General features: G+C 39.8%; 1 protein-coding gene across 13 annotated transcripts in view; it reads right to left on the reverse strand.

The window, feature by feature from the left end:
- LOC122873373 overlaps positions 1–26685 on the reverse strand; it is a 190639-nt gene that overhangs the window by 153106 nt on the left and 10848 nt on the right. For 9 of the 13 annotated variants that reach the window (XM_044190013.1, XM_044190009.1, XM_044190006.1 and 6 more), the window contains one exon: positions 24771–24803. The exons of the other annotated variants lie outside the window; for them this stretch is intronic. In XM_044190013.1, coding sequence (XP_044045948.1) covers positions 24771–24803 — 33 coding nt within the window. The remainder of the gene's footprint in view (positions 1–24770; positions 24804–26685) is intronic. 13 annotated transcript variants of the gene reach the window in all.

Consider the following 26685-nt stretch of genomic DNA (forward strand, 5'->3'; position numbering starts at 1 on the left):
TAGCGGGGCTCGACCACTTTGACCATATGCTTAAATTCTGTATTCTCTACAACCGAGTATGGTCGCATATCCGCAGCAATAAACACTCCTATAGCATCAGTTATTACTTTGGCTTAGTCCAAATCTGCAGTAAGAGGCTGCCTGAATGCTATGGGAAGAGGGACTCACCTTCTAGTCTCGTTCTGCTAATCGACACATTTGGGTGATGTCATTGTGAATGACATGTTTGAAGTGTTTCCACAGACATACCCGACTTCAGCTGAACAATGTCGGCATACAGTTTGACACTAATCGGTGGATATAAATGTCAGGGAGGATCCACCAGCTCTGGTCTCTCATTTGTGTTTGCCTTTCGGAGGCAGCGACACTACATGAGCTTGTCTAACCTGGCTAATTGGGCTAAGTCGACTAGCGTGCTACAGCTGATAGACAACAAGTGGTGCACCTTGCCAAAACGTTCTGGGTAAAACTCACGCTCTAGAAGTTCTCTTCTGCAAGTACAAGTAATATACATAATTAAGACTATTTTGACAGTAAGTGTTTGGGTCACAGGGCGTACCGACCCGAGGAAGCCGCATACTGAACCAAGCGTTGTGTACCGAACGGCTTGGGACAAATACACACACCCTTATACCCCTACAGAATAGCATGTGACAAGATGAACAAGGGGGTAGATAACTTTGACTGTGTAAAGAAACTTACATCACCAGGGAAATCTTAAGCTCACATTGCTCCATAATATGAAGAGGGAGAATATATTTATAAGCAGAGAGAGTGTACATTTAATGTGCATGAAAAATAATTTATTGAACATGACAGGAATAGTCCTGTGATGAGAACACAATGGAAATCTGGTAAGAAACTACAAAACAACTCAATTCATCCTGGCTGAGATTTTTGTCTTTTATGCCAGATATCTTGTGTTTGCTATCACTCGTGATAACTCGGTTACTTCCCCACAAAAACTCACAACACACACACCTCTTAGCCCTGAAGTGAGCGGATCTCTCGAGGATTGTGCTCCCCTCTGGCCAGTTCAGGGGAGGCTCTAAGTGCTCTGTAATAGCCAGCAATCAGCACAGATGGATAGAAACCAACGTCTAGCCCTAAGGAAAGAAATATAAATAAATAAGAATAATAAATAAAAGCCCTGTGTCCTCACAACCACACACTGCATTGGGCATGTGTTTTATAATGAATATAGATTGAGAGGTTGAAATATTTATGGTCCAGGGGTGGTGTGAGGTGGTGGTGGTGGTTGGGGGGGAGGCTAATGGTGCGAAATCACATCCCAAGTGGACGGAAATAAAAAAGGAAAATTCCTGTTGGTCCGGAAGCTTCCAAGCAGGCATTTGTGATGCTTCAACTAAGATTCCGTAAAGATGCTTTCAGCAAAATACCTTTATGTTGATTTTTATTTTTATTTTTCTGGTGTCACAATGAAAATCTCAGCTGTAGCTGTAGACTAGCATTGTCTGACCATAATCTATCCTATAAAACAAAAACTGCATTTACAATGACTTCCTCATAATTACTGGGTGATGTCACAAAGCAGTCTTGCTCTGATCAGCCTTAACAAAATGCCTTAACACTTGGATTCCCCTGAAGTGCCCTATACACCCCCATTACCTAATTTGCGTGCATGAAGCCTACACCTAACAGCCATAAATAGTTAAAGTCCTCCATTGGTCAGTGGAGAGCTGTCTGGGGACACAGGCTGACTAAGAACAGCCCAGGGGCCAGATGAAGAATAACTGAGTAGACTGCTGCAGAGAGAGAACATATTGTCCCTGACAAGAACAAACATTAGACTGATAAACAAGTGGCTCGGGGTGAGCAAGCGTTTTAGGGAAGCATGAGAGAGAGAGAGAGAGAGAGAGAGAGCAAACTGTAAGCGGTACGAGAGAGTCAGAAGAGATGAGCCGAGATGTGCGCAGACTCCAAAAATAGTCACACCGAGGCCCCGGGAGAGCTCTGAGATTCACCTTTTGTCTTTTACATCATTACCTGGGATCAGCCTCAAGATGTTTTGTGTCAGTGTGTTTGTATACATTCAGAGGTGTGTGTGTGTGTCGTCTGTCTGAAAGAATATTTCTGATGTTCTGTTTGTGTGTCGACGTGCTTATATGAGGCATGTATCCAGATAACAGTGTACATTTGCTGCTTTAATTCTGCCTTGATTGAACTGTGAAACACTAGATAGCATTGAGGTAACCCTGGTTAACCTCTGGCTCACCAAGGCAACTGAAATGCAATGTTCATCACTACGCTGCACACCAATTAAGCAGACAGAATAGAGATGAATATGAGACCTAAGTCAACATTAACTACTTTTGCCCTGCAGTACTGAGATTGTCTATCAATAATAATGTGCATGTCTCATAAAAGCGTCTCCCGGCTCTTCTGGCGATGATAAAGAAACACGTCATCTAAGATCTCTCTTTTCAGACCTGCACTACTCCCAGCACTTTCACTACTTAAGAGGCATAAAGCCTGCTTGTTGTCAGACAGAAAAATATTCCTGTCTTGAAGTAAATATTTTGTCCTGCGTTTGAGGGCCGGTTTCAAATTTAAGTGTTTTAAAGCGTCGTTTGGGGTTAGGGGGCTTAGATGAGTGCTGGAGAATATTTGAAAGAGGCAACTTCTGGCAGCAAGCGGAATAAAACGTTGATAGTCTGTTGGGAGGGTTTAATAATGAAACGAGAACATGTGGACTTGCTAGAGTTAAGTACACTTAGAAGTGCACTCAGAAGTGTTGTGGAAGAGATACCAGATGAGAAGTTGGGACGAGGAGGTGCCGTGAAGATGGTTAACAAACTGTGGCTCTGAATCTGGGTCGATTCTCTGTCGGCCAAGGAAACGGATTTCCTGTGTATTAAAGCACAGAGCTGTAATATTTCTACATTCTAACCTAGAGGCAGTTAATGTGAATGTATTCCATTCATAAGCAAGAATTACTGAGTGCTGGTGTCTGGATGCTATGAGGCTGCAGATTGAACAAGTGCAAGTGCATTCCACTTGTGTGCATAAACATAAGAATATGTACGCAAGTGTGTGTGTGTGTGTGTGTGTGTGTAGCCTCTCTGCCATCAGGAGGTTTTAATAGAGTAGAATATTCCTTTGCATTTTACATGACTCTAGGGCATGCTGCTCTCGCCTGTCTGCTCTGCTTAGATCAGGCGCTCAAATTGGAGCACAGAATGGACTGCAGGTCTTCATACTATCCCGCTATGTAATCTGTATGAGCATTTCTGTGTGTTTACAGGCATGTGCATATGTGCGTATTACATTACATATAGCCCCAATATGAAGATACATTTTTCAGATTTTACATTCTTACTGAGCAAAGTTTGAATTAATACGGTCATTGTGCTGCAACACTGTACTGGCCTGAATTGTGGTGTGTCAAGCCAGAATTCAAATTAACTAACTGATTTTTAACTTCTTCATTTTAGCCATGATAGCAGCATGCCATGGATTGCGTGAAATTGTGTACACACATTCGTGATCCCCAGGGGCCGGTATTTCAAAATTTGTAATTTGTTTCAGAATGATCTCGATAATGAAAACTCTGTTTTCTCAGTCAAGGATCAAAACGATCTCACTGACTTTGTCTAGTATTCAAAACATTGGCAGGTTGGATCACGGTGATCCCGATATGACTAGATAGGGATTTCCAAATATCGAGTCCCAGCCCCTGGATCTGAACAAAAAAAAAAAAAACATGGCGGGCCATTTCACAAAAGGAGCAAGTGGTAGCACAGCTTTTGCATCCAAATGTAAGTATACTTTTGTCTAATATGTAGCATTTGTAAGACTATATGAATGGCAACCAACATGTCATGCTAGCCAGCTACATGTCATGCTAGCCAGCTACTTGAATTGAGCTCCTGTTAGGAGCTAACTTGGCTCTGTTGACCTCTATGTTAAGTAGCTAGCAGGCTAGTGAGCTAGCTGGCTTTGTTGATGTATGTAGCAGTCTATCTCTGGTTCAACTTTTAACAGGAAATTAATTGGAATTACATTATACATTGACTCTCATTGAAGCAAAAAACAACCCGTTCACAGCGTTCGAATCTATGATTCAGCTGCACTGAAGCAAAAGTTAGCTAGCTATCACAATTTACCACAACTTCTAATGAAAATACACCCAACAAAAGAATGGGCACACATTTTAATTTACGTTGCTGTCTTTGATACTTGTGACTTTGCCGTAAATAAATCCTAAAAACACCACCTACTGTATGAATTTTTCCAGCAGTAATTGCCAATTGGTGGGACTGTTGGCTTCAGATGAAATAATGCTACCCAAGACCCGGTTTCTGTTTCTTTCATTCTCTCTGGCAGTGACATCTCTAACCATCCAGTCTGATGTGTGTCTTTGTTTTCACAACACTGGAACAGGTCTCTGAGGCCCTTTCTCACACTTCCACTCTCCCACGCCCCAGACAACTTCTGTATTATATACAGCCTTAAGTCTCTGAACTATTCATAATGTTTTCTTTAGAAGGGCCACATTAATCATTTATCACTTCATACTTTAACAAAGAATACACATCTATTGTCTATCTATCCAGGTTCACATCTTCAGGGTATAATATCCACCTATTCTTGTCATAGACGCAAACACAGCTAGAAAAAAAGGGAAGATCATTACAGTGGGATAGCAGATGTAAAAGAGACCAGATGTAGGAAAAACAGGGACAGGAAAAATGGACACTGTGTAAATAAGACAATAAAGTTTAATACACTCATCAGTCTCGAACTGGGAAATACTCTGCAGTCTCGTAAGGCACATTAGGGTGAAGAATCATTGCTCTAATATAACATAATATGTTGCATTGTGTTTGTGAGAATATTTATATTGCAGACATAAACACACCATGTGTATTGTGAGCCCTGTGAAAGTATGTGTGTTGCTGTGTGTGAGAGCATTTACGTGTGTGCGTCTTTTAACTTAATGCAAATTTAATGAGACCTGCCCCGCTTGCCTGAAGAAAAGTGCTGCCAAATCCTCTCATCCCGTCTGACAGGGCGAGGAGTGAGTGAGGAACTATTAAACAGAGTAATTGCACGAAAGGATAGACAAAGGTGCAATTTAGACTGAGGAAATAAAACCATAAGAAAGAGAAAGACGAATATAGGAGGACAGAAAGGTTGTCAAATTATAATTAAGTGCATTCAGTTATTTTCAAACAACATAGTATGGATGTGGGCTGAGTTAAAGGATAAGGCTGGCGATAATGCTGAACAATTGTTTTTATATCAAAATCATGATTCGAAATAATGCAATTTTGGCGGCTGTTGATTTCACCAGCTCTAATGACAACTGTCAACAGTAAATTTAGTCAGCTGTAGTTAATTCTGCTGTGAGCTGGTCATACAACAACAACACAAAATGGTTGATTAATATGCTCTCTTCGTATCAGTGTCGGTAAATTTACAGGCCTAGCACTCGGCCAAAGATGGTTTTGTAAAAGAAGAAACACTACTCTGTGTCATGTGTGTTTTTGCTGTTCATAAAAAGGACAACAGAGTGGTGAGTCATTTTTTTACATAAACAATACAGGTGAACGCTCACGTCAATTTTAAACAGGTAGTTGTTGACAGGTAGCTGATAAAGTTGCCAACTATGCAGCTGTGATCAATAAATAAGACAACACTTTTGAATGTCATGAATGTATTTGAATATTATTGAATAATGTCAAGTATACCACTGATGTAATAACTTAATAAATGTGAGATAAATTGGTCAATTTTCTATAGAATATTTTATTTGAAGTTGACTTTTCTCCGACTGACTAGTTTAAAACAAAGAACCCAGAGGAACTCAACAACAAGCAACTGCATTATTCTGATTCTATTAAACAAGATGATTTTGTGATTATGCTTAGTACAATCTTGTTTAATGCAGACTGTAAATAAATGGCTGTAGTTTAATTAATTATAACTAAACGCAAATTAAACCACACTTGTAATATTGGCAACTTAATATGTTCCTCAAATTGTTCAGCCCTAACTGGCAGTATTGTTCATTTTTCTTACAGTCAACGAATTTGCATGAAAAAACCAAAACCAACAATGAATTGATCCTTCTAACAAGTATTGCCTGTGTAGCCAAAGCCCGACATATCTTACTCCTCTGTGCCATACACCTCCATTGTTGTCCAAAAACCAACAAGCGAGATCGTTGCACTGGGTGACATGTTCCTCCATTACAATGAATATGAGCACTAAAGTTTATTTGGAATCAATCCGACATACAGTACCAAATGTGTATTAATCCAGGGCTAAAAATAGGGCTCAAAAGACTCAAATACTCAAACAGGAAGAAAGAGAGTAACATTTGCTAAAAACTACAGTGCCCAGCTGCTTTTGGAAAAATGAAAACAACTATATATATTTGTGACCTTAAAGATTTAGTTGGAATAAAAGAGCTTGGAGCTAAGTGCCACTAGGTAGGGAAGCTGGCAAGTATTGAGAGACGGACTAACAAATTCAGTTAATTTTGGTCATTTTATGGAATCTCTTGCTTCAAACCCTGACATCAAACAGAACAAGCAAACTCTCTGGTTGCGTTTCTATTTTGCATTAAGCACATCAAACAAATTTGACCGCCTAAAAATATCTGTATACAGCACTCTCCCCTCTCTCCATCTTCACACTAAATTGAGTGGCTGAACACAACTCAATTCACAACGAGTCTAGCTAGAGTTATATTGATAAATATTAGATGGGATACTTTTATTGCACAGAGCTTGTCGTGTTTGTTGTTTCAAAAGTGTGCTGCCTGTACTTACACAGCAAACCTGAGGGTGAAGAAGTAAACCTTCACACAAAGAAGTAAACCAACAGAAATAGTACACATGCCACAAGAAGGAAAAAGGAGAAGAAAAATGTATTCTTCTCTGTCTCAAACATTGCGTGGATTTCACCTGAAGAGATCAAAGAGGTGCTTCCTCCTCTTTGGATCTCTAAAAAAGCTATTAAAAATGCTGCGGCATCTTCTTGATTGAGTCAATATTACAAGGGTGTTGTGGACATAAATAAATAAGTGAATAAAACACATTTCGAGTCTGAAATGCTCTTATTGCTGCAGTTTCCATGTATGCCCTCTGGCCAAGCAGCAGAGGAACATGTGTCCCATTACAGAGTGGGAATGCATGGAGGAGACAAACCCATCACTGTGTACAGAATAAAAATAAAAACACACAGTAGATGCTAGACAGTTGTGGGAAATAGACTTTGTTTTAATTACAACGTACCAAAGTAAACATTTTCTCAGAATCTTTCTGTCATTCAGCGTTTTTCTCATCACACTTTTCCACTTTGATTCTCTTTGTCTCTGATCGTCTCAGGTTACAGACAGCCTGAGAGTGACTTCATCTGCATCTCCCTGTCCTGAAACCCTTCCACCAGATTTATCGTTATAATTTCACAAGGTCCATGTGTGTGCGTGACAGTGTGTGTATGCGTGTAAGAGAGAGAGAGAACAACAGTGAGAGAAAAGAGTGTCTGCGTGTTGATTTATGAAGCTGTATTGGTAATCAATATGGTTCTTTTAAGTCATGTAGATGCAGTGATTGATACTTTGGAGTGGTCAGCATATGGGTTGGGAACTCGAGCTGTAAGTCTGACCGTTCCCATATGGGTAACACTATCTGCGCTGGAACCAGTGCATCTATTGTTTGTGCTCAAGTGAATTAGCTGGAAATAAAAAGGAAGAATTAAAAACCACTTGTCAAACACTGAAGTTTTTCTATGTGGGAATTCAAGAACCATCTGAATTAACTAACTTGCAGTAAAACATCTGCAACCTCAAATTTAAAAAGGTGGCTGTCCTCTCCTTTGGGATTATTTAGTTCCTAGAGACTATGAAGGACCGCACAGTTTAGTTTAGGGGGTGTTTCTCGTCTCTCTTTCATGTGCAGCTTGATTTGACAGAAGGGTTAGATGAAGATAAGAACATACAGAGCCCTCTCTTTGGTCGTCTGTCAGCGGACAGAGACAAGATTCCCTTCTACAGACATACTTTACCTCCGGCCAGGCACGGGAAGAAAGGTAGCTATTTTGATGGAGCTTTGATTAAATGTTGTTAACAATGCAGAGAACTGGTTTGGCCTTTTCCTAACTCGGCAGGCACACGGGCCGAGGGGCCACAGACAAAGACTACAAAGAATTCCTGCGTGTGCTTTAAGAAACACTAGATAGCTTAACTCTCAGAGAAGCTGTTAGTGAATTAAACTGTCATGATTTGGGTTCAACTTTGTGGTGCATATTGCATTATTTTTTTGGAGGAGATCGGGGACTAATAAAAGACAATAAAAAGCATGTCGGGCATAAGTGATATCTTTCTCCCCAAAAATTCAGCTGAAGAGAATATTTTTCTGACTGTGGAATTAAATTAATAAATACAATTACTACTAACTGCAGCCAAACATATTAAAATGAGTTGTTCAAGATTATCTTTGCAAGCAATCCATTTTCAGGTTTTGTTTGTAAAAGTGCAGTCTTGCTCCACATGCAAAAATTGCTATAATTTGGGATTTGTGGGCCAGTGGACAGAGGTAACGTTGCTCGGTCTACCTGTGTTAACAGCCTGTGACGCTGATCCAAACTATTAGAAAGGAATGTTTCATCCAGGGCGATGAAAGACAACAACTACACTCATCTTATCAGCTCCTTGTGATCAGGACGGATACTCAAAACCCTGCATGGGGGATCAGAGCCCCACAGACAAGGAGCACATACACACAAATAAAGCCATACATACCTGCGAAAGCCACATTCACACACACTCAAGCACACACACACTCAAACACACAATACATATATGTTGCTATAATCTCAATAATGAGTGAACAACTACTTATGGAAGTTGATGACAGTCAAAATAACCCCGCTGAGAAATAATCCACCCAACAATGGCTCTGTTATTTCAACTTTAAAACCTCTAGAGTTTTGGCATGGTTTTTGAGTGACATTCCAAATAAGATGATGCATAATTTTTCTTTTTGGCTGGTTATGTTTATAAATCTCTATTTACAATTTTGGAGGATTTGTAAAGAAATTAATTGTGACGTTAAACCATTTTTTTTTTTTAAATCAATGTGCCTTATCCCCCACCCCCCCATACAATACAAGTATGGGGGGGTGGGGGATATTTCAAAAGGAGTAAATGTAGTTTGTGTTAACCTGCTTAATATTGGTTGTGGTATTAGTCCACTATAAACTACAAAAATGCATTTCAAATGTTAAAACTTGTAGGTAATTTGCATCAGAAATTACATGTTGAGTTCTCAAACTGCCAAATAATTACAATAGGTCGTCTAAGCTGGTGCAGATATATTATACATTCCGTTGCCAGTTTATTAAGTACACGTGTAGGTAAAACTAATGCAGTTCAGTTCAACAATCCTGCAATAAATTCTCCCTTCATGTAATAATGTTCAGGTTTTGTTGAAACTGTTTTATAGAGGGGTTGATTCAACTTTATGGTCATTGGAGGTTGTAGTTTGTGGTGCTGCTGAATTTGATCTTGTTACACTGACAAGTGTTACTAATATTACATCTACCCCATTTATATCAATGAGGGTAGGATTTATTGCACAGCTGTTGTATTAGATTGCATTAGTTCTACCTAGGTGCACCTAATAAACTGGCGGCTGAGTGCATATGTATACGTTATTGCTCTCTCCATGGACAAGTGTGTCTCTCCTGGGCTACTTAAACACTAATCTGTCAAAATGTAATTATAATTATAATTTGGGAGAAATAAAAAAAAAAAAGTAAAAACAACATGAGAAAAAATAAAATAAAAGCACAAAAATGGTGGCTGTTTGATTTTTTTTTTTTTGGCTTTCATTTTATTTCTTATAAAACAGTAGTTCTTATTCTTGTAGCAAAATAACATTAAAAGGGCAGTGTAGCATATTCAATAAACACAACAGTGAGAGCGGCCAAATTTGAAAAATGCATCATCTTACATGTTTCACAACCGCTCTACCAGGTGTCTCATTGATTATTTTGGACTGAAACTGTAACAAAAAGCCTTCTGAACAGAAACAGGCATACACACACACACACACGTATTGGCTCTCACAGGCCTGTATTTCATGTCCAGTGCTGCGCTGATTGCAATAGATTTCAGATGAGGATCAACACTTTGAAACTGAGTCTATGACCTGAGGGCTGAGAAGAAAGGAGGAAAAGAGAGAGAGAAAAAAGATGGATAGCGAGGGAGAGAGAAAGAGAAACTGGATAAAAAAGAAAGACAAGAACAGTACAGAGAAAGACAAAAAAAAGTAAAATACAGGTAAACCAGCTAAAAAAAGTGAATCTGGGTGCTGGTGTGCATGTTATGTCTACATTGTAATAGGAGTCATAATAAATAGCCTCGGCAAGTTCACGACTGCTTGTGTTTTCCTGTGTGTGCAATCTAAGAAAGATGTATTCATAACTCGCCGTTCATAATCCAATCTGTGACTGATTTAGCTGTCTGCTGCCCAGGAGCCAGGCAGGCGCTACGGGATACCTCATCCAACACTCTGCTTTCCCACACCGGGACAGCGGGACACTGGGATACCCCCGCGGGGCCGGAGCCGGGTCAGAGCGGGCCGATCATCTTAGTCTAAACTGACGTGTCTGCTTAACACACACACGCACCACACACTCCAGGTAGTGTGCATGACAAGGGCTTGGAGGCGATACTGTATCAGTAAGAATATGTGCTTTTCCCCTGTGGTGTAGAATATCGTCCCTAAAGGGGCTCGGGAGGTTAGTGTGTTTGATCTGCTGTATGTATTTCTAAGTTTCTGCGACTATGCGAGATTGAGCGTTGCATGTTTTGGCATGTTCGCCAGCATGTAACAGAGACAAAAAGGCTCTTAAGGATATATTTTACTGTATAGTAATGGTACATTTAAGCAGCCTGGAAGACATTCACAATCACACAAAGCACACTGAGGAAATACTCACTGGCATTAATCCTCAGGCAGTGAATTAAAATTGCCTTCCCCTCGATGTCTGGATAATAATCATCATCATGATTTTCACCACTGTCTTTCAAATGGCTGTTGCCTCTGGCTCTCTTTTGTTTCTAAAATACCAAACCTCATTCTAATATTGGTTTCATACAGGGATCACGATCTGAACACCGCAGTGATTAATATTTTGAGTAATCGCTCCTCCCAAACCCTATTTGGCCTCTCCGTGAGCGCAAGAGAAACTTACCCAACATAACCCACAACTGTAGCCTGTATATACTGAATCCTCTTAGGCCTTAGGAGTTAACAACCAAAAACCAACAGAAAAACATCCTGGGTCCAGGGGTCATGGTAACTAGGGGGTATTGTTGTTACTTGGATCTCTCGCCTCTCGCCCTCTGTAATGAATATGAGAGGCCTAATAGACCCTCAGTCTGACCTCCAATAAGTGCTTCACGCTTGGAAACATGAATTGCTGTCTTCAAAGCGCTGCCACTTCCTGAATGTTGCCCTTTCATTGAACGTGTGAAGTGTGTGTGCGAGTGTTTGTGTATTGAAACCAATGCGGCAGAGGTGACTGGCCCCTCGAGCAGTGAGGAGAACCAGGGGATTCCAGACTCGCACAAATTTCAACAGTCACAATTATTCATAATTGCAGAGAAACATAGAGTCTGTGTGAGTGTGTGTGTGAGTGAAAGAGAGAGAAAATTGAGAGACCCACAAACTGACAAACTCAATAAAAGGCTAAAAAGAGTTTGGCAAACTTGGAGGAAAAATAGAGAAAGAAAGGGTGAAACTTTGTTTTTTGGGCAAGATTTGGCACAGATAAAGGCAAAGTTTTGACACTGATTCCCAGGTATGAGCAGAGTGAATATGTAGCAACAGCCTTGTTTCCCGAAGAAAACAAAATGAAGACATTGTACAATAATCTGTCAGCAATCTTTGAAATAGTCCTAATTAAACTATTTGACACAAATCTATAGAACAGAAAAAACACGTACTACACTTTGTAACAAAAGGCCCACAAAGAAAAAGAAAAGCTGTATCTTGTAACTGATGTATCTTATAAATTATTTCAGTTAAATGTGTACTTTCACAGGCTTCCTCACACAGGACACAATCAACTGCAATTAATCAGATCAATGGAATGTTAAACGGCGTACAGGATATGCTGCGGCAAGACTAAGTGCCCTCGAGCCCCATCGAGGATATTCGACGTGATGGAGAAAAACCATGTCCCCGTCTCCTCAGGGGGCTAAATCTCTCCCATGTTAGATAAATTAGCCTGGGTTAGTACCTGGACTTCCTATAGTCAACTCGCAACCTTTTGATCTCTAACTACGGCAAAATGGATCCAAGCTGATGAATTTGTATGCCCCGGTTATGATTGATTATGTGGGCGCTTAGGACGGAAAGGCCTGCCAAAGTTTATTTTAAGGGTTTTTTTTGAGCGCTGGAATGAGAGTTGGTTTCTTTTAATATTGAGAGATCTTAAGAGAAACGGGAACAGCATTAGAGGACACGCAGAAAATAGAGCAATACAACAAAGGCACACAAATACACACAGAATCAAAGGCACTGGGGTCATCAAGTATGAGCTGGAGAGGAGGAAGACTGTTGGGTGTATCAACGTGTGCGCAGAGAAAACGGAGGTCTTGTGAGTGGCGTTAAGCTGGACAGGGGGCAGATCTGAAGTTAAATGATGACTCTAATGAATGAGGCTCTAATGACCTTTGTCTGCAGCGGATAGTTCTCATACAGACCTGGAGAGACGGAGAGTCAAGCAGGAGGTTATCACGGGCACACACACACACAGGATAAAATAGAAACACATGGTGACTGTGTACATGTGTGTCTGTGTGTGCTGCTGCATGTAGGACACACAAAGGAGCATAAAATTACTTCACACCCACCGCTCGCTCTTTATTGCTTTCTCCTTTCAGGCCTTTACACACTAAGCAGCAGGAAGTTGCCTCCTCTGTTTGTTTCAATGACAGTTTGACGGGAGCTTTGCCTCCTAGTTAGGCTGCAGCAGCACATTTTGTCCAACCACATTTAGACACATGAGGGGGGACAGAATATTTGAAACACATTTCAAAATAATCAATCAACAATCCAATACACACCGCAATAACTATGGCCTAAAATTACCGTAGAGGTGATCCTCTCAGTGACACAGATACATGGTCAACAAAACCGAACAATACAAGGAAAGGATTTATTGCAGATTTGTTGTTCTTGATTGCATTAAACTGAATAGGTTTACCTAATAAGCTGGTAACTCTCTGTGCATACATCATTGCTTTGCTGGGTTTCGACTGTAGATGTATTTGTTTTTCATCCAACACACAAACTGAATGGGTTAAGTTGTTGCAAAATGTTACATATGGTTCAACCCAGAACAATGTTGCAAACTGGTGCAAAACACTTTCACATTAAACGCACCTCAGATACAGAGTAGGCTGAAACTACAAGCTATGAAATGAACAACACTCTGACCCAGGTGACCGCAGTGGTTGACCTACAACCTGCTCTAGACATGAAGGTGACCTGTGTGTGATTCTGATGAGCTCTGTGCCATTAAACTGCTGCTGCTTCTTTTTAAAAGTATGTAAATGCATACAAAAATACATCAAAAAATGGCATTGGCTGGTTATACAAACTGCTTAACCCATCTTCATGTTTTTCTCACAAGCAACATCTTGTTTATGCAAATGATGAGCGTCCTTCTAGATGAAAATTAAAGAATGATCATTTGTTGAAAAGGCATTAAATGTGTTCCCGGTTACTAGCAAAGGTGGAAGTAGTATGATAGGCGCTTTACCACCATAAAAGGTCTTATGTAGGAGGTCGGGTTGGTGGATGGCCATATAAAGCATCTGAATTGTATACTGTAGACCCACGTTCACACCAACATTGGCTTCTTTCAAAGGAATAGTTTCGACATTTTGGGAAATACATTTATTCGCTTTCTTGCCGGGAGTTAGATGAGAAGATCGATACCACTCTCATTACTGTCATTTTTTCTCCCCAGAGCATTTGATTTATTGATTGCTGACAGGATGTAGAGAATTTCAACAAACAAAAAATGTGCAAAATGTTCTGTGGAAATCTTGCTAATAAAGTGCAAAATATCGCTACCCAAGTGCAAAGTGCCATTATTAACGTGCATATATTAAATTGTTTGTTTAAAAGTGCAATTAATACAAAACCCAGTTATACAATATTTACAAGGCCAAAGTCGTCAGTCACTAGTAACAAAGTGCCCTTCGTTACATGGACTATTTCTTGACTGAGAGCACTTCCTAACTTCCTGAAGTCTTGTCATCACCATTTTGTTGCCATGCAACCACCAGGAGACAAGTTCAAGTTACTGCCACAGGCCAAGCAAATAAGCGTATTTCCCAAAATATTGAACTATTACTTTAAACATGACCACCACTTTTCCCGAACCAAGTACTTTTACTTGCCTCAACTTAAATATACATTAACCATAAGGATGGCCAATCAGAAACACAGAATGGTCATGGTCAAATGACCTACTGTGTCATTTAGATAAGAGAAATTAAAATAGAGTCCCCTTAAATGTTTTTGGACAACTTGTAAAAAAACAAAAACTTTTAAACAGTTTCTAAATTTACATTCTATATAAAAGAAATTCAGCAGCTGCAGTGATGTTTGTCTTCCAAACCCAAAATCACACCTCCCAAATTCTGTCAAGACAATTAAACCTTTACACGATTTACAGCATCCTGGTGTGGAAAGTGCTGTCCATTGGCTCATGGCCTAATAAAAAAAAATGTATCCCTGTATTTTAATAAATGTGATGTGAACTATGTGAATATTATGATCAAACAGTGCTAATGCAGTTAATTAAGCACAGCCGCCTCAGAATATTTAATGACGTTCACTACAATATCCTATTGATTGATCTCACATCTGTAGGGTTTATATTAAATTTCATATTTGTGTACTTAGGGCAACAATATGACACTTGTTTGTGCTACAGTATAGTAAAATCCCTCTTATTGTTGAAAGGATATTAAGATGGACCTCGAGGTGCAAAGAACCTTAGAGCAGGTGATCATCAGATGATCACTACCTACAACCCTGTCTCCTAGAAATTACATTTATTTCAAACTAAATCCTTTTCCCAATAATGTTGTGATGAAAAACATAATTGCTAAAAAAACAATCGCTGACTGAATTATATTCAGATGCAACGTCTTTTTGAGTGAACAAAGCGCTACATTAATGTACAACACTGGAGTCACAGGCAGGCGGTCGGAGCGGATGGTGGGCGTACAAAGCGCAAGGACTTCGACACCAGAGAGCGGGGTTTGCATCCCAAGTCCCGCCTGTGGTTACGGTTAGGGGAAGTTTGTGGTTTCAGTTAAATGTTAATACGTCGTGTCTTGTGCTTCAAGTCCTTTTTGACTTTTTCTGTAACAAATGAAATACGCTGTCAGTGAACATTTTACAGTTAGGTTCAGTATCAAAATTAACAGCAGTTTCTCATTATGTTCATAGAAAATGTAATCCGGTTAGCATTACATTTCCTTCTAGGGAAACGTTACATAGCTGTTATCTAATCTGCCAACTTCACGCTGTAACAGACTTGTATATTTAAACACCCAGCTCCATACAGCTTATTGCTGTTGCTGCTGCTAACTGCTATCCATTGGCCAGCAGCCACAGCTGCAACTGGAGCTGAAAATGCTCAAAATCAAATTCTATTTGATTGAAGATGACTGAGGGATTACCTTCTTACTGCTATTTATGATTTACCACTTGAATATGAACATATTCTTCAATTATCTCATCTGTTTTCATACCTTAGCAGTACACTTAACACCAGACTTATGCCTGCTCTACTCAGTCTATTCCCACTGGAGGGTTTTGTTTCATTGCATTGCCTGATACATTGTTTTCTGATTGGACAGAGAGGTAAATCCTGATTGGAGTCATTAAGATAAATATAACTGTATTTTCCATACAGTAAACTGACTAAACCAGCTTAAAGCCTGAAATTAAACAACCCAATTCCGTCTTTGGTGTTCTCCTCATCTTTGCCGTTTTGCTACTGTACATCACTCTCAGCTCAGCTGACCCTGTGTATGCATGGTGTAATGCACACATGGAAGTATTCTCGCAGTACTGCACATTCCTTTTTATGAATACCAATTTCTGTGTGGAAAGTAGCTTAATTTGAAGTATTTTTTATGTGTATGCATCATATATACCTTTGGCCCCAGGTATTTTTGGAGAAGCTGCTTCATGAAATCAAACCATCCATCTACTCATCAAACCATTAATCTAACCACAAAAGATTGGGTACTAATGGGATACTTGTAATAGTATTATAGTATTGCACACATTATATTATTCTATATTCTCCAAACAATATCGCCGAAATTGTAAGACAATTTATTGATTAGTAGATAGACATAATTAATTGTCAACCTTCTTAATAAGTGATTGTTTATCAAGCAACAATATCAAACATTCTCTAGTTCCAGCTTCTCAAATGTGAGAATTGGCTGATTTTCTCACTGTAAATGAATCTATTCACTGTAAATGAATCTATTTGGCTTTTAAACTATTTGGACATAACATGACATTTCAAGATGTCACTTTGGACTATGGGAACTTGTGATGGACATTTATTTTACCATACAAATGTTACTGTCCGACATATACAGTATAACACAGATAAATGGGTGATGTGATCCATGGGCATTAAATGCACATATAGTAGGAAGAAGGTCAATGTTCTTGTGTGTGTGCATGTTTGACTAGGTGTTGTAGAATTAGAGGTGGACTTGGGGTGTCAGGGTATCAAAGGCCTGTGGTCTCCACAGATGCTGTTTGCCATTTCACTTTTTAGCCCTTTTGACTCAGAATTGTGAGGGCAAAAGTTAATGGATCATTCTGCATGTGTGTGTGAGAGCCCTTGTATTGCTTCCACTCACCACAATGTGGGAGCCTTAATAGACAAAAAAGCAGCAAACTGTTTCAAAATATTTCCCTCTCCAGGAACTTTGCCTACCAAACTAATGATTAACTAATGAAAAAATTTACATAGAGAACAACCTGAGAAGTCCAGGTAAATGTGAGTCTTTAGGTAGGCAGTGGAGAGTAGAAAAGTGTTCTTATGACGTGTGTGTGTGTGTCCGTGTCCTGGTCCTCGGCTCTTCACATTAACAGTGTTGGTATGACTTACTCCCTGAATAAACTCACTAAATAAAAAATAAATAAAATCTGATCCACTTTCAATGACTACACCTTTTCATCCTTCTAGCTTTGAGCCCCTCCCCCACTGATGTTACCATGGAGATGACCAAATGCATATCATATGCATGCATGAGTTTGTGTGGCTTATGCGCTCAGGGCTGGGCAGCAGGCAGAGGGGGAGAGTGGGGTGCGACACAGAAATGTGTTCTACTTAAAATGCTAATTTTACATATTTAATGCCACGGAGCAATTTCTATTGGGAGATGAGTGTAGAAGCAGTGAAGCGAAAGGAGAAGGGGGAGAGCACTTATAGCATACACTCGACTGTCCAAACAGGAGGGAGGGGGGTGAATGGGCGGGGGGACGATGAAAGCACAAATTCCCTTCTCCCCACTTAACTCATTTATTCATCTGTTTGTACCCCCCCCCCCCTTCTCTCTTTCTATCTGTGTCCCGAGCCTCCTTATATAATTGTTCTGAGTGTGATGAGACAGAGATTCACTGACAGTGGTCCAAACTGTTTCACTTCAGACAGACAATATCAACCAGAGAGATTCCTTGACCTGTTGCCGAAAGCACGCTTGTAATTTTGAAATGACACAGGATGTCGTAGGGAGTATAAAAGAATAGCATATAATAGAAGGGCCATTTGTAGTTTGTGAAAAGCAAATTGTTTTAGAGAGGAAGAGCTCATAAAAAAAGCAAGCAAACAGATGAAACTTGTCACAAACTCTAAGATAGAATATAAAGGTTTTGTTGTTATCCATATTGTGTATTAACATGGCAGAACATATATATCCACACCACATCATTTTTGACTATTAGTTCAATGTCCCAGTGTTCTCTCGAGTTCTCTTCCTGTTGTGCTCCCTGACCCCAGCTAGCATGCAGCCATCAGTGGTTTCATGGTTGATTACAGCTGTTCCTGGATTACTCCCGTGTTGTTTTTGGGGCTGAAGGTAAAACCAGATTAACTCGACTTTGGATCTGTGAACTCAGCTGGAAGGCCAGAGGGCTGGTTCTCATGGAGAGAGGATGGACACACACATCCACAGGGCAAGAGCATACATACACTCCAACACACACAAACACACATATCAAGATATCAAACAAGATAGCAAATTAGCCCATGTATCTGTATATTTCATCTGATAACAACATAATTTAGTTACATTTTGGTTATTGCATTCAAATGCAGGCTCTGCCTTCACAGCAACTGACCAATCACAGTAATTCTCATGGTGGACCCATTTGCTTAGCATAGAACAAAACAAATGTCCGGGGGGGATTTTTTCATTTAACTTGAAATGAGAGAAAAATGAGTAAAGATGCTGAGCAAAAACTGCTACTCTTTCTTTACTTACAAATGTAGCTGCTGAAGTTAAATACAGCCCATTTCTAGTAAAATGCAACTTTTTAAAAAACATATTGCAACATTATTTCTTTCCAGCTCCAATTTGTGCTTAATTGCAAAACTGCGGTATCTATCTACAGTTCTTATCAGTACATGATGCTAAAACTGTGACTAGCTGAAGATTTCTAGTTTATTCTTGTGCAATGCTTTTTATTCTAACAATAAACCTAACCCGGTATTAAGATTTAAAGTTGCCTGGTGGGATCCTCTCTATGCTGGCTGATGTCAGTTGCTGTTTAAATATTTGTTGAATCATCAGCAAATGTACCACATTTAACTTTTATGGATGTCTGCAGGTCATTTTGAACTCAAACTAAAAATGGCTATGATGGTATCAACCTATCAACCCTCTACATTAAACTTCCATTCCACTGGCCTGTCTCAGCTGTAGCATTCAGTTTAGTGGCTATCTCTTGCTCTACCCATGTAAAGTAGACGACTCCTGAATTCACCCTCTCTGCATACCAGCCCAGAGGCCATCAGCAAAGCCCTCTCAGTACAGTATGTTTCATAAAGAGTCTTAACTCCCCGAGGACTTCTGCACCACGCTGACAGGTTGCCTCTGCTGTGGAGCTCAGTGGAGCCAGTGAGTCCTGGGTCTCTCTGGCTGATGATGCCCATGGCTGGCTGGAGCTACTGACAGTCCCTGACACTGACAGCAAAGCAATCTGCCTCCAGAGTCCCTGGGCTCACCGTCTCTGTGTGTGCGTGTGTATTTGCGTGTGCACGTGTGTGTGCATTTAACTCAAGTCAACCGACTTCCAGTTTCCAAAGCTTTCTGTGTGAAGATGTGGAGTTATTTTAACCCCAAAGCCCCCCTCTCTTGGATCTAGGCTGTCGTAAAGGGGTGGCCTGCCTGGGCTACAGGCCCTGTGGATTATCATTCTAGGAACCCATAATGATGGGTCAAGGGAAAAGGCAGGCAACATAAGTCCCCAGTGATTACTTTTTCCTTCTCTGACACAGTTCAAGTGCAATTAAAAATACATTTAATTGGTAGAAATTATTTCTCTCTTGCTGCTGGAGGGTGCCGTTACCCTGCTCCCGGTAACATCCTATCTGGGTTTGTAGCAGCGCTGTCATCATTTCTGTGTACAAGATGGCCTTTTGGTCATAGTAGACTCAAGTGAGCGTGCCATCTTGCCAGTCACAGATGTCCTTAACCACTATTTTAGTCTGAGGAAAGACAAATAACATAAGATAAAACTGACAGGTTAACCTTTTCAATTATCTAGTAGCCATGAGGAAAAACAACGCACACTGTTAATGCAATGTGGCATGGAGACAATTGAAATATCATTGCTCTCATGTCCTGGAGCCTCCACACACTGTATCTCCATGAGATACAGCACAAAAATGCCCAAACAAAACAGCTGGAATTCTATTCCTGTGCATGTTTGCAAAGTTCAACTCGGCAGTGTCAGTCGAGTCTCTCTGTGTCGTATGCCTCAATAAAACAATCAGCCATAAAGAACACACACACACACACACACACACAAATCTCAGTGAGTGGCCTGCTAGACACACACAGTTTCCCCAATCCTCCCACAGGCACCAGTCCAGCCCATGAGGTCATCGCCTGCTGAGACCCAGGATTATAACTCCAAAGGGAACCTTGGAAGCATGCGGTTATACGTTCTGACAGCCCTGCAGCCTGATTAAGCCCCCTGTTTGCTAACGCTAATGCTAAGCTAATATTAGCTTTGTTGTCAGCCAAAAAGGTGCCTTCTTCAATAGCCCTGCCAGGCTAAGCTATGGTAGGCTAAGCTAAAGCGATGCTAATTTCCCCCAGTGCACCTCTGTATTTCCTATCCAAATGACTTAACTCAGTGTGAGAGATTCATCATCATGTAATAAGCTCAATGCACTGAGCTTACAGAGGATCACTTTGGTCTAATACAAGATTAAGGAGGGTCATATGCAGAGGATTTGGGTTTAACTAGTTTGGAGGCTGAAGGGAACAAGACCGAAAAGGGTGAAGTGTAGGGACACAAGATTAATGTTGCTGCTTGCCTTCAGGATAAAACTTACTTAACCAACTGAATGAGCTGGTGAATTGTATAGCAGTTGTTCTAGCACATAAACATTAACCTTAATCTTCAATAAAGATTCAGCATAACCCTTTTATATCTTTAATAACTGCAACAGTCAAAAATAGTTTGTTTTTGCTATAGTCCTATCCAAAGCTAATTAAAGCCCATAGATCAAAACATGCTTTGCCAACTTACTGTATAACCTCAACCAAAGTTTTCAGTCCCATTTGTTTGTTTGTTAGCAAGATGTCTCAAAATCTTTGGTGTAAACCTAGAGGTGCAGCTCCAGAAATCATTCTAAAACAATTCTCAAACACATTGTGAGGTAGGCCATTTTTGTGATTTTCTCATGAAATGCACTTAGATAACACATGTATCCCATGATTGTGCATTGCTACATGTACAGTATCTGCAGGTCTAGATCCAAATGCACAAGTTTTTAAATATTTTGTAGTATTAGAATAGTTTGGCAACAGTTTTCATACATGCTGGTGAGCATGTTGCACTTACAATTTTTTTGCATAATGGCATTTATTGTCACAGTGTGCTCATTTTGAGCACTAAATAGCTAATGGTAATGTTTGCCCTTCTTGGCATGATAAATGTTGCTTCCTCAGTAGCTGTATTTCCTGTCTACTAAAACTGGCATACCACTTCACTGAGTTGAGTTTACCATGAGTCCATGAGAAATGTAGCTATCCTAAGTGGATCACCTTTTCCCATTAAACACATGTTGTGCTCTACACACTGAACATCATCAAGCATGGTATTTTCATGTTTGCAAAATTTCAATATTAACCTTGCCTTGCTTGAGAATGATCATGTAGTGCAGATTCTCTCTCTCTCTCTCTCCCTCTCTCTCTCTCTCTCTCTCTCCCTCCCCAAGACCCATAAGCGTTCTGGGTACTTGGTGGGTTTTAACATCAATTAAAATCCCAGCGCCACTTGCTGAGCTGCACTGTGCACTGTCACATCGTGTTGTGTGATCTTGCGGTGTGATGAGCTGTGATGAAAAGCTCCATAGTGTTTCTCTGCAACACACATGACAGACACAGAAAAACTCTCTCTCTTACTGTATGTCAACATGCAAACATCAAACATCATGTGTCTCTAACATACGGCCATTATAACAAATGTTCTTGTATACACATAGACTTAAACTAATAGATTCATGCATGCCTGCACAAGCAAACACAATTACCAGATAATAAGATTTGGCTGAGAAATCAAATAGAAAGTGTAATTAAATACGATGAGAGAAAGAGAGAGACTTGTGTGAGAGAAATCAACCATCATCATCTCCATCCGTACGAGTTCTCCGCTTCATTCTCCCTGTCCTAACACATCGGCCGGTAAACAGGCTGAGGCCAACGGCTCAACTCAACGCCACCACGTGTTATCCCAGAGTGTCTGCCTACGCCTCCCTGGGTCTAATCAGCTCTGACAAACCAAATATCTCTGGAGAGTTTACGCCACTTGGTTTGACTTGTCGGTTGACTTCTAACTACACAGCAGATTGCATGGCTCTGAGGTCAGTTGCTTTCCCAGCAGTCACGTGATATCGGAGTGAATCATAAACTTGTGTCGTTTTTCTCCTCATAGTTAAAGTAAATTAGGAGAAAAAAGCCTTAATTAAAAAACTAGTTTGACCTGTACCGTGACAAATATCCATCCATCCATCCATCCATCTATCCACGTATACACTTTGCTCCTTAGCTGGTTAACAGCTAATGTGGAAAATTTAAAGGGTTAAAGCTGATGATTTAAACAAAACCCCAGAATACTGTTAATAAATGAAGGTTCCCAACCATTTTAATGCGTTTAAAATGGTTTGAGATGAGCCCAAATGCATGTTCTGTTTTTTTTTCTTAACTTATTCTGTTTTTGCTGTGGTTTTAATGATTGTTTCATACTGATTGGATAAGAACAACTTGATGACTGAACTAAATATTCCATCATCTAGTCAAAACATAAGAAGTAGTTCAGCATCATCATCACCATCACCATGGCTCTGTGTGTGTTCAGTGATGCTGACTGTGCGTTCACGTACTCTTGCATGACAGCTAAAGTAGCTCCGTCTAACAGGACTGATGTTCCCTACCATTTGCCCTCAGGGCTTTTCCCTCATTCTCTCTCTTCCTCGCTGACTTTTAAAGTGTTCTTCTGTTTTTTTTTTTGTTTCTCCTTGAGGAAACATGACCAATAAAGCTTGGCTTTAGAGAGAACAAGGCCACTGATCTAAGTGTCTGTTTAGTGAGTTATCATGGCCCTGCCAAAGTCTTCCGCCATTTTACACATCATTCAATATAATACAGGTTGAAGTGAGGGCAGGTGAAATTGGGGTTTAAATGTTGCCTCTTCCTGAACTCCTTTTATAAAATGATGGAATGTGAGACTGCAGATTGGAGGTTATTCAATTAACAGAGATGTGACAGGAGTATTTATTTTCAAAAAAATTATATTTTCACCCAACTGGTCTGTCAAAATATAAACAATGCATCCCTGTCATTGATTGACATGTGGCGAAGATTGATGACGTGTGACGTGTGCAGATGCTGTCTCAAAACAACTGCGAGTTAATGACAACAACATCAGAATAAAAGATCACACTTTACTTATAATCCGTCAGAAAGGAAAACACAATGCACTGTAGTAAAGGGAGATAGAGAGACACCCTGTGGCTACAAATTAGGTGGGAAGAACCAACCTGAAGAGACACTTGAAGTTGCTAACTGTAAGTCCTACTGTTTATTAAGCATATCCATTTGCTAACGTTAAGTCAATGTTACTCGGCTATTTCAACTTGTAGCAAATTTGCTAGAAAGCCATGTTGGCTTAGCCTGGCTGGAAGCCAGTTTTTCTCAAAAAAAAGTTCAGTTCATGGTAATAAAATGAATGAATGAATGAATGAATGAGCCTGGCTTCCAGGTTAACGTTGGCTGGGTGAATGTGTTAGCTTAACATCAGTTTGCTAGCTTCAAAGCTTGTGAGTGAAACACGCAAGGCTTGACAATTAATTGTTGTAACTTGCCCAGGACAAGAAAAATTTTTGGTCGGACAAGTGAAATGCTTTATCATATATTGCCCTATCGTTAAAGTGCAACACATGGAAATAAAAACATTTTAGCTTTTCAGACCTGTTCCCCAATTTGTCAGTGTGCATCAGGTGTTGCTGCTGTAATGTTTATAGCCAGCAAGTTTATTTATTTATATATTTGGACAAGCAACTTGTAGCCTAATTATGCTCAATCCGTTTTCACTTACTTGTCCTTACTCAAGTCCTTACCAGAAAAAGCTTAATGGCAAGCCCTGAACATGCATTGCAATTACTAGCTAGTCAAACTACTGTTTCTAAGATTACACAGGAATTTATATGGAAGACATCTGTGTATGATTTCTTAGTTCTAAGGCCAGGTAGGCATATTAATCGACTAATTGTTTCAGCACCAGTGTGATTTTGATGGTAATGAATTAGTTTAAAGAAAGAAAACACTTTGACTAAAAGTTGACTAAAACGTAATGACTTTTCGTAGACTAAAACTAGACAAACTATTAAGGATAAAAATTACACTAAATCTAAAATAGCTGCCAAAATTAACACTGGTTTGACACGGCACGTCCTTACAATATATATGTTACTTTCCGCACACATTTCCAAGACACGTGAGTTTAGTTGGACTGGAGATTATTGCTCCTTATGTTGATTCGGTAAAGCTGGTTTGACATTCGTTGTATTCAAGTTAAATGAATGAGCTGTTGTTCTTTAATCATTTAATTTCATTTATAGTACAACATAACTGCATATTGGTCTCAGTTTCAGGTGCTTTTTTTCAAAAATTTTCTTCTTCACCACTGAGCCCACTTGTATCGGTTTGGTAGACATGTGTAATAATAATATTGCATGGTCTACTTCTCAACATTACATAAGGAATAGAGGGAGAGACGGACTTGAGCTGCAGCAAGAAGAGAAGGAACATCAGAGGCCTCGGGGTAACAACCACCTAATTGAATTGCATTTTACTTCGCTACTTTCCACAAAAACTAAAAGGATTGGAGGTTGAGGAAAAGATGGGAGAGATAAAAAAAGAATAAAAACAGTTTTACCTGAATGGTGCAAAGGCCATTTCAGAGCACACTCTGTAAGGACAGATACAAAAGATATCTCTGAGTTATGTACAGTGCATGGTCTATTATGCCTCTTGAACTCAAACTGACAATAAAGTACAAAAATATTTACTGCAAGTCCTGGCATTTATTTTGAATGACATTTCAACTCCAGCATTTGACTTCGTCACCCCGTTTTAACATCAGTCAGACAGTGAATCAAACATGTCTAAAAATCCCTTAGGTGAATCTTCTGACTGCTCATCCATAAGGAAATTTCAGATGTCTGTAAGGATTCTAAAATAAAATAATCCCATTAGCTGAGTAGACAACCAAATAGTTTTACCTCGATATGCCTTTTTCCAAATGCACCTAAAGTTTGATCTCAATTTGGTTTGAAATTAAACACATAAATCACATTGTCCTTTCACCTTTTTTCTTGTCTTCATTAATTTTGCTCACTTCTCCCCTGAATCATGATGACTAATACTAAAAATACAGTTTTGCATAAGTTTGCATCCTCCGCTTTTATATTTGTTTCAGTGGCCACGTGGCTTTAGGGCATTTCACTGCAAGAAGAAATTTGGAAAACAAATTGTGTTTGTTGTACATGTACTGTACGTGTATTTCTGCGTTTGTGCCAGTGTACATTTGCGTTCGTGTGTTTTATGTTACTTTAACCCACCAACTTAAGAGCAGTTAAAGGCCACACTGTCTGCTAGGGGTGTAATGGTACATGTATTTGTTCCATACTGATTCGACACATGACTTGGTTTAGTACAGTTTATGACCCGTTAAAGCTTCACAAACCAACTTTTTTAATATATAAACAATGGATCTGATGAGTTCCTGTAGTGTGAAAGTTATCACTCGTAGGGACGAATCCACAGAAAACTGTCCAACTCTGCAGCTCTACAAATCTTTTTAGCCACATTTAGCTAGTTGTTTTGGTTGTACAGCCCACAGATTCTGCTTAAGCCCCTTTCCAGCAGCAAAAGGCTGCTGTTTTCAGCAAAAAAGCTCTGATAAACCAACTGTGTGCTACCTGCCCAGCACCAAACAGCAGACAAACACACTGGATGATGAACATAGTGGAGCATCTAGTGAGCTAAAGAGCCAGATATTTTTCTGGAGTTGGTGAAAACCAAAACAGAGTGACTGAATATTCAAGTTAAAATGGTCAGGTGCCTTGAAACATGACTCCAATAGGATGTCAATGTGGCTCCATGTCTGCTGGATGTGAAAATAGCTCTTTGCGTTAGATACAACTTTATAAAGGCAATCATTTTAGGGCTGTGTACATCTTGGCATATGTGGTGTGGAACACTAATGTAAGAGCTCCACCCAGAAAGCTTTGGCAGCTATCAGTTGTTGACTGTTCAACTCAAACAGCTCAAACAGTGAACATTACTGGTGGGGCAAATGCAAAAAGTAAGACAGAACTCTATTCCTGTATCATTTAGATCCTCTGTTTAGGAGTAAATTATAGCAACAATGGATAAAAATTATAGTGACATTACAGACTATGTATGTTGATGTCGTTCAACCCAATTCAGTTAACATTATGTCAGGAAATGGCTGCATCAAACATGCAAACTCATTTGCGATGGTACCACTGGACTGTGTCTATCAGTGGTAGGCAGACGGAGGTAAAGTCCTTCTCCCCACAGTGTTCAAGCACTCATTAAAAACAATGAGCAACATCATAGGAGTGCTATATGCGACTCATTTAAGCATAATATGCTTAGAGTGAGCCTCAGTATATTTGAGCCTGTTTGCATAGTTGTGTATTCTAATTGGACCACTACAAACATATTGTCCTTGTTTTCTTTTAGATTACTTACTGACCATATCCAGATGTTTAGGTACCTTTATTTTAACGGTATGAATAGCCCATGAGACACTGTTTAGTGTT

The sequence above is a fragment of the Siniperca chuatsi genome, linkage group LG3 (genome assembly GCF_020085105.1).
Source record: "Siniperca chuatsi isolate FFG_IHB_CAS linkage group LG3, ASM2008510v1, whole genome shotgun sequence".
NCBI classification, from domain to species: domain Eukaryota; kingdom Metazoa; phylum Chordata; class Actinopteri; order Centrarchiformes; family Sinipercidae; genus Siniperca; species Siniperca chuatsi.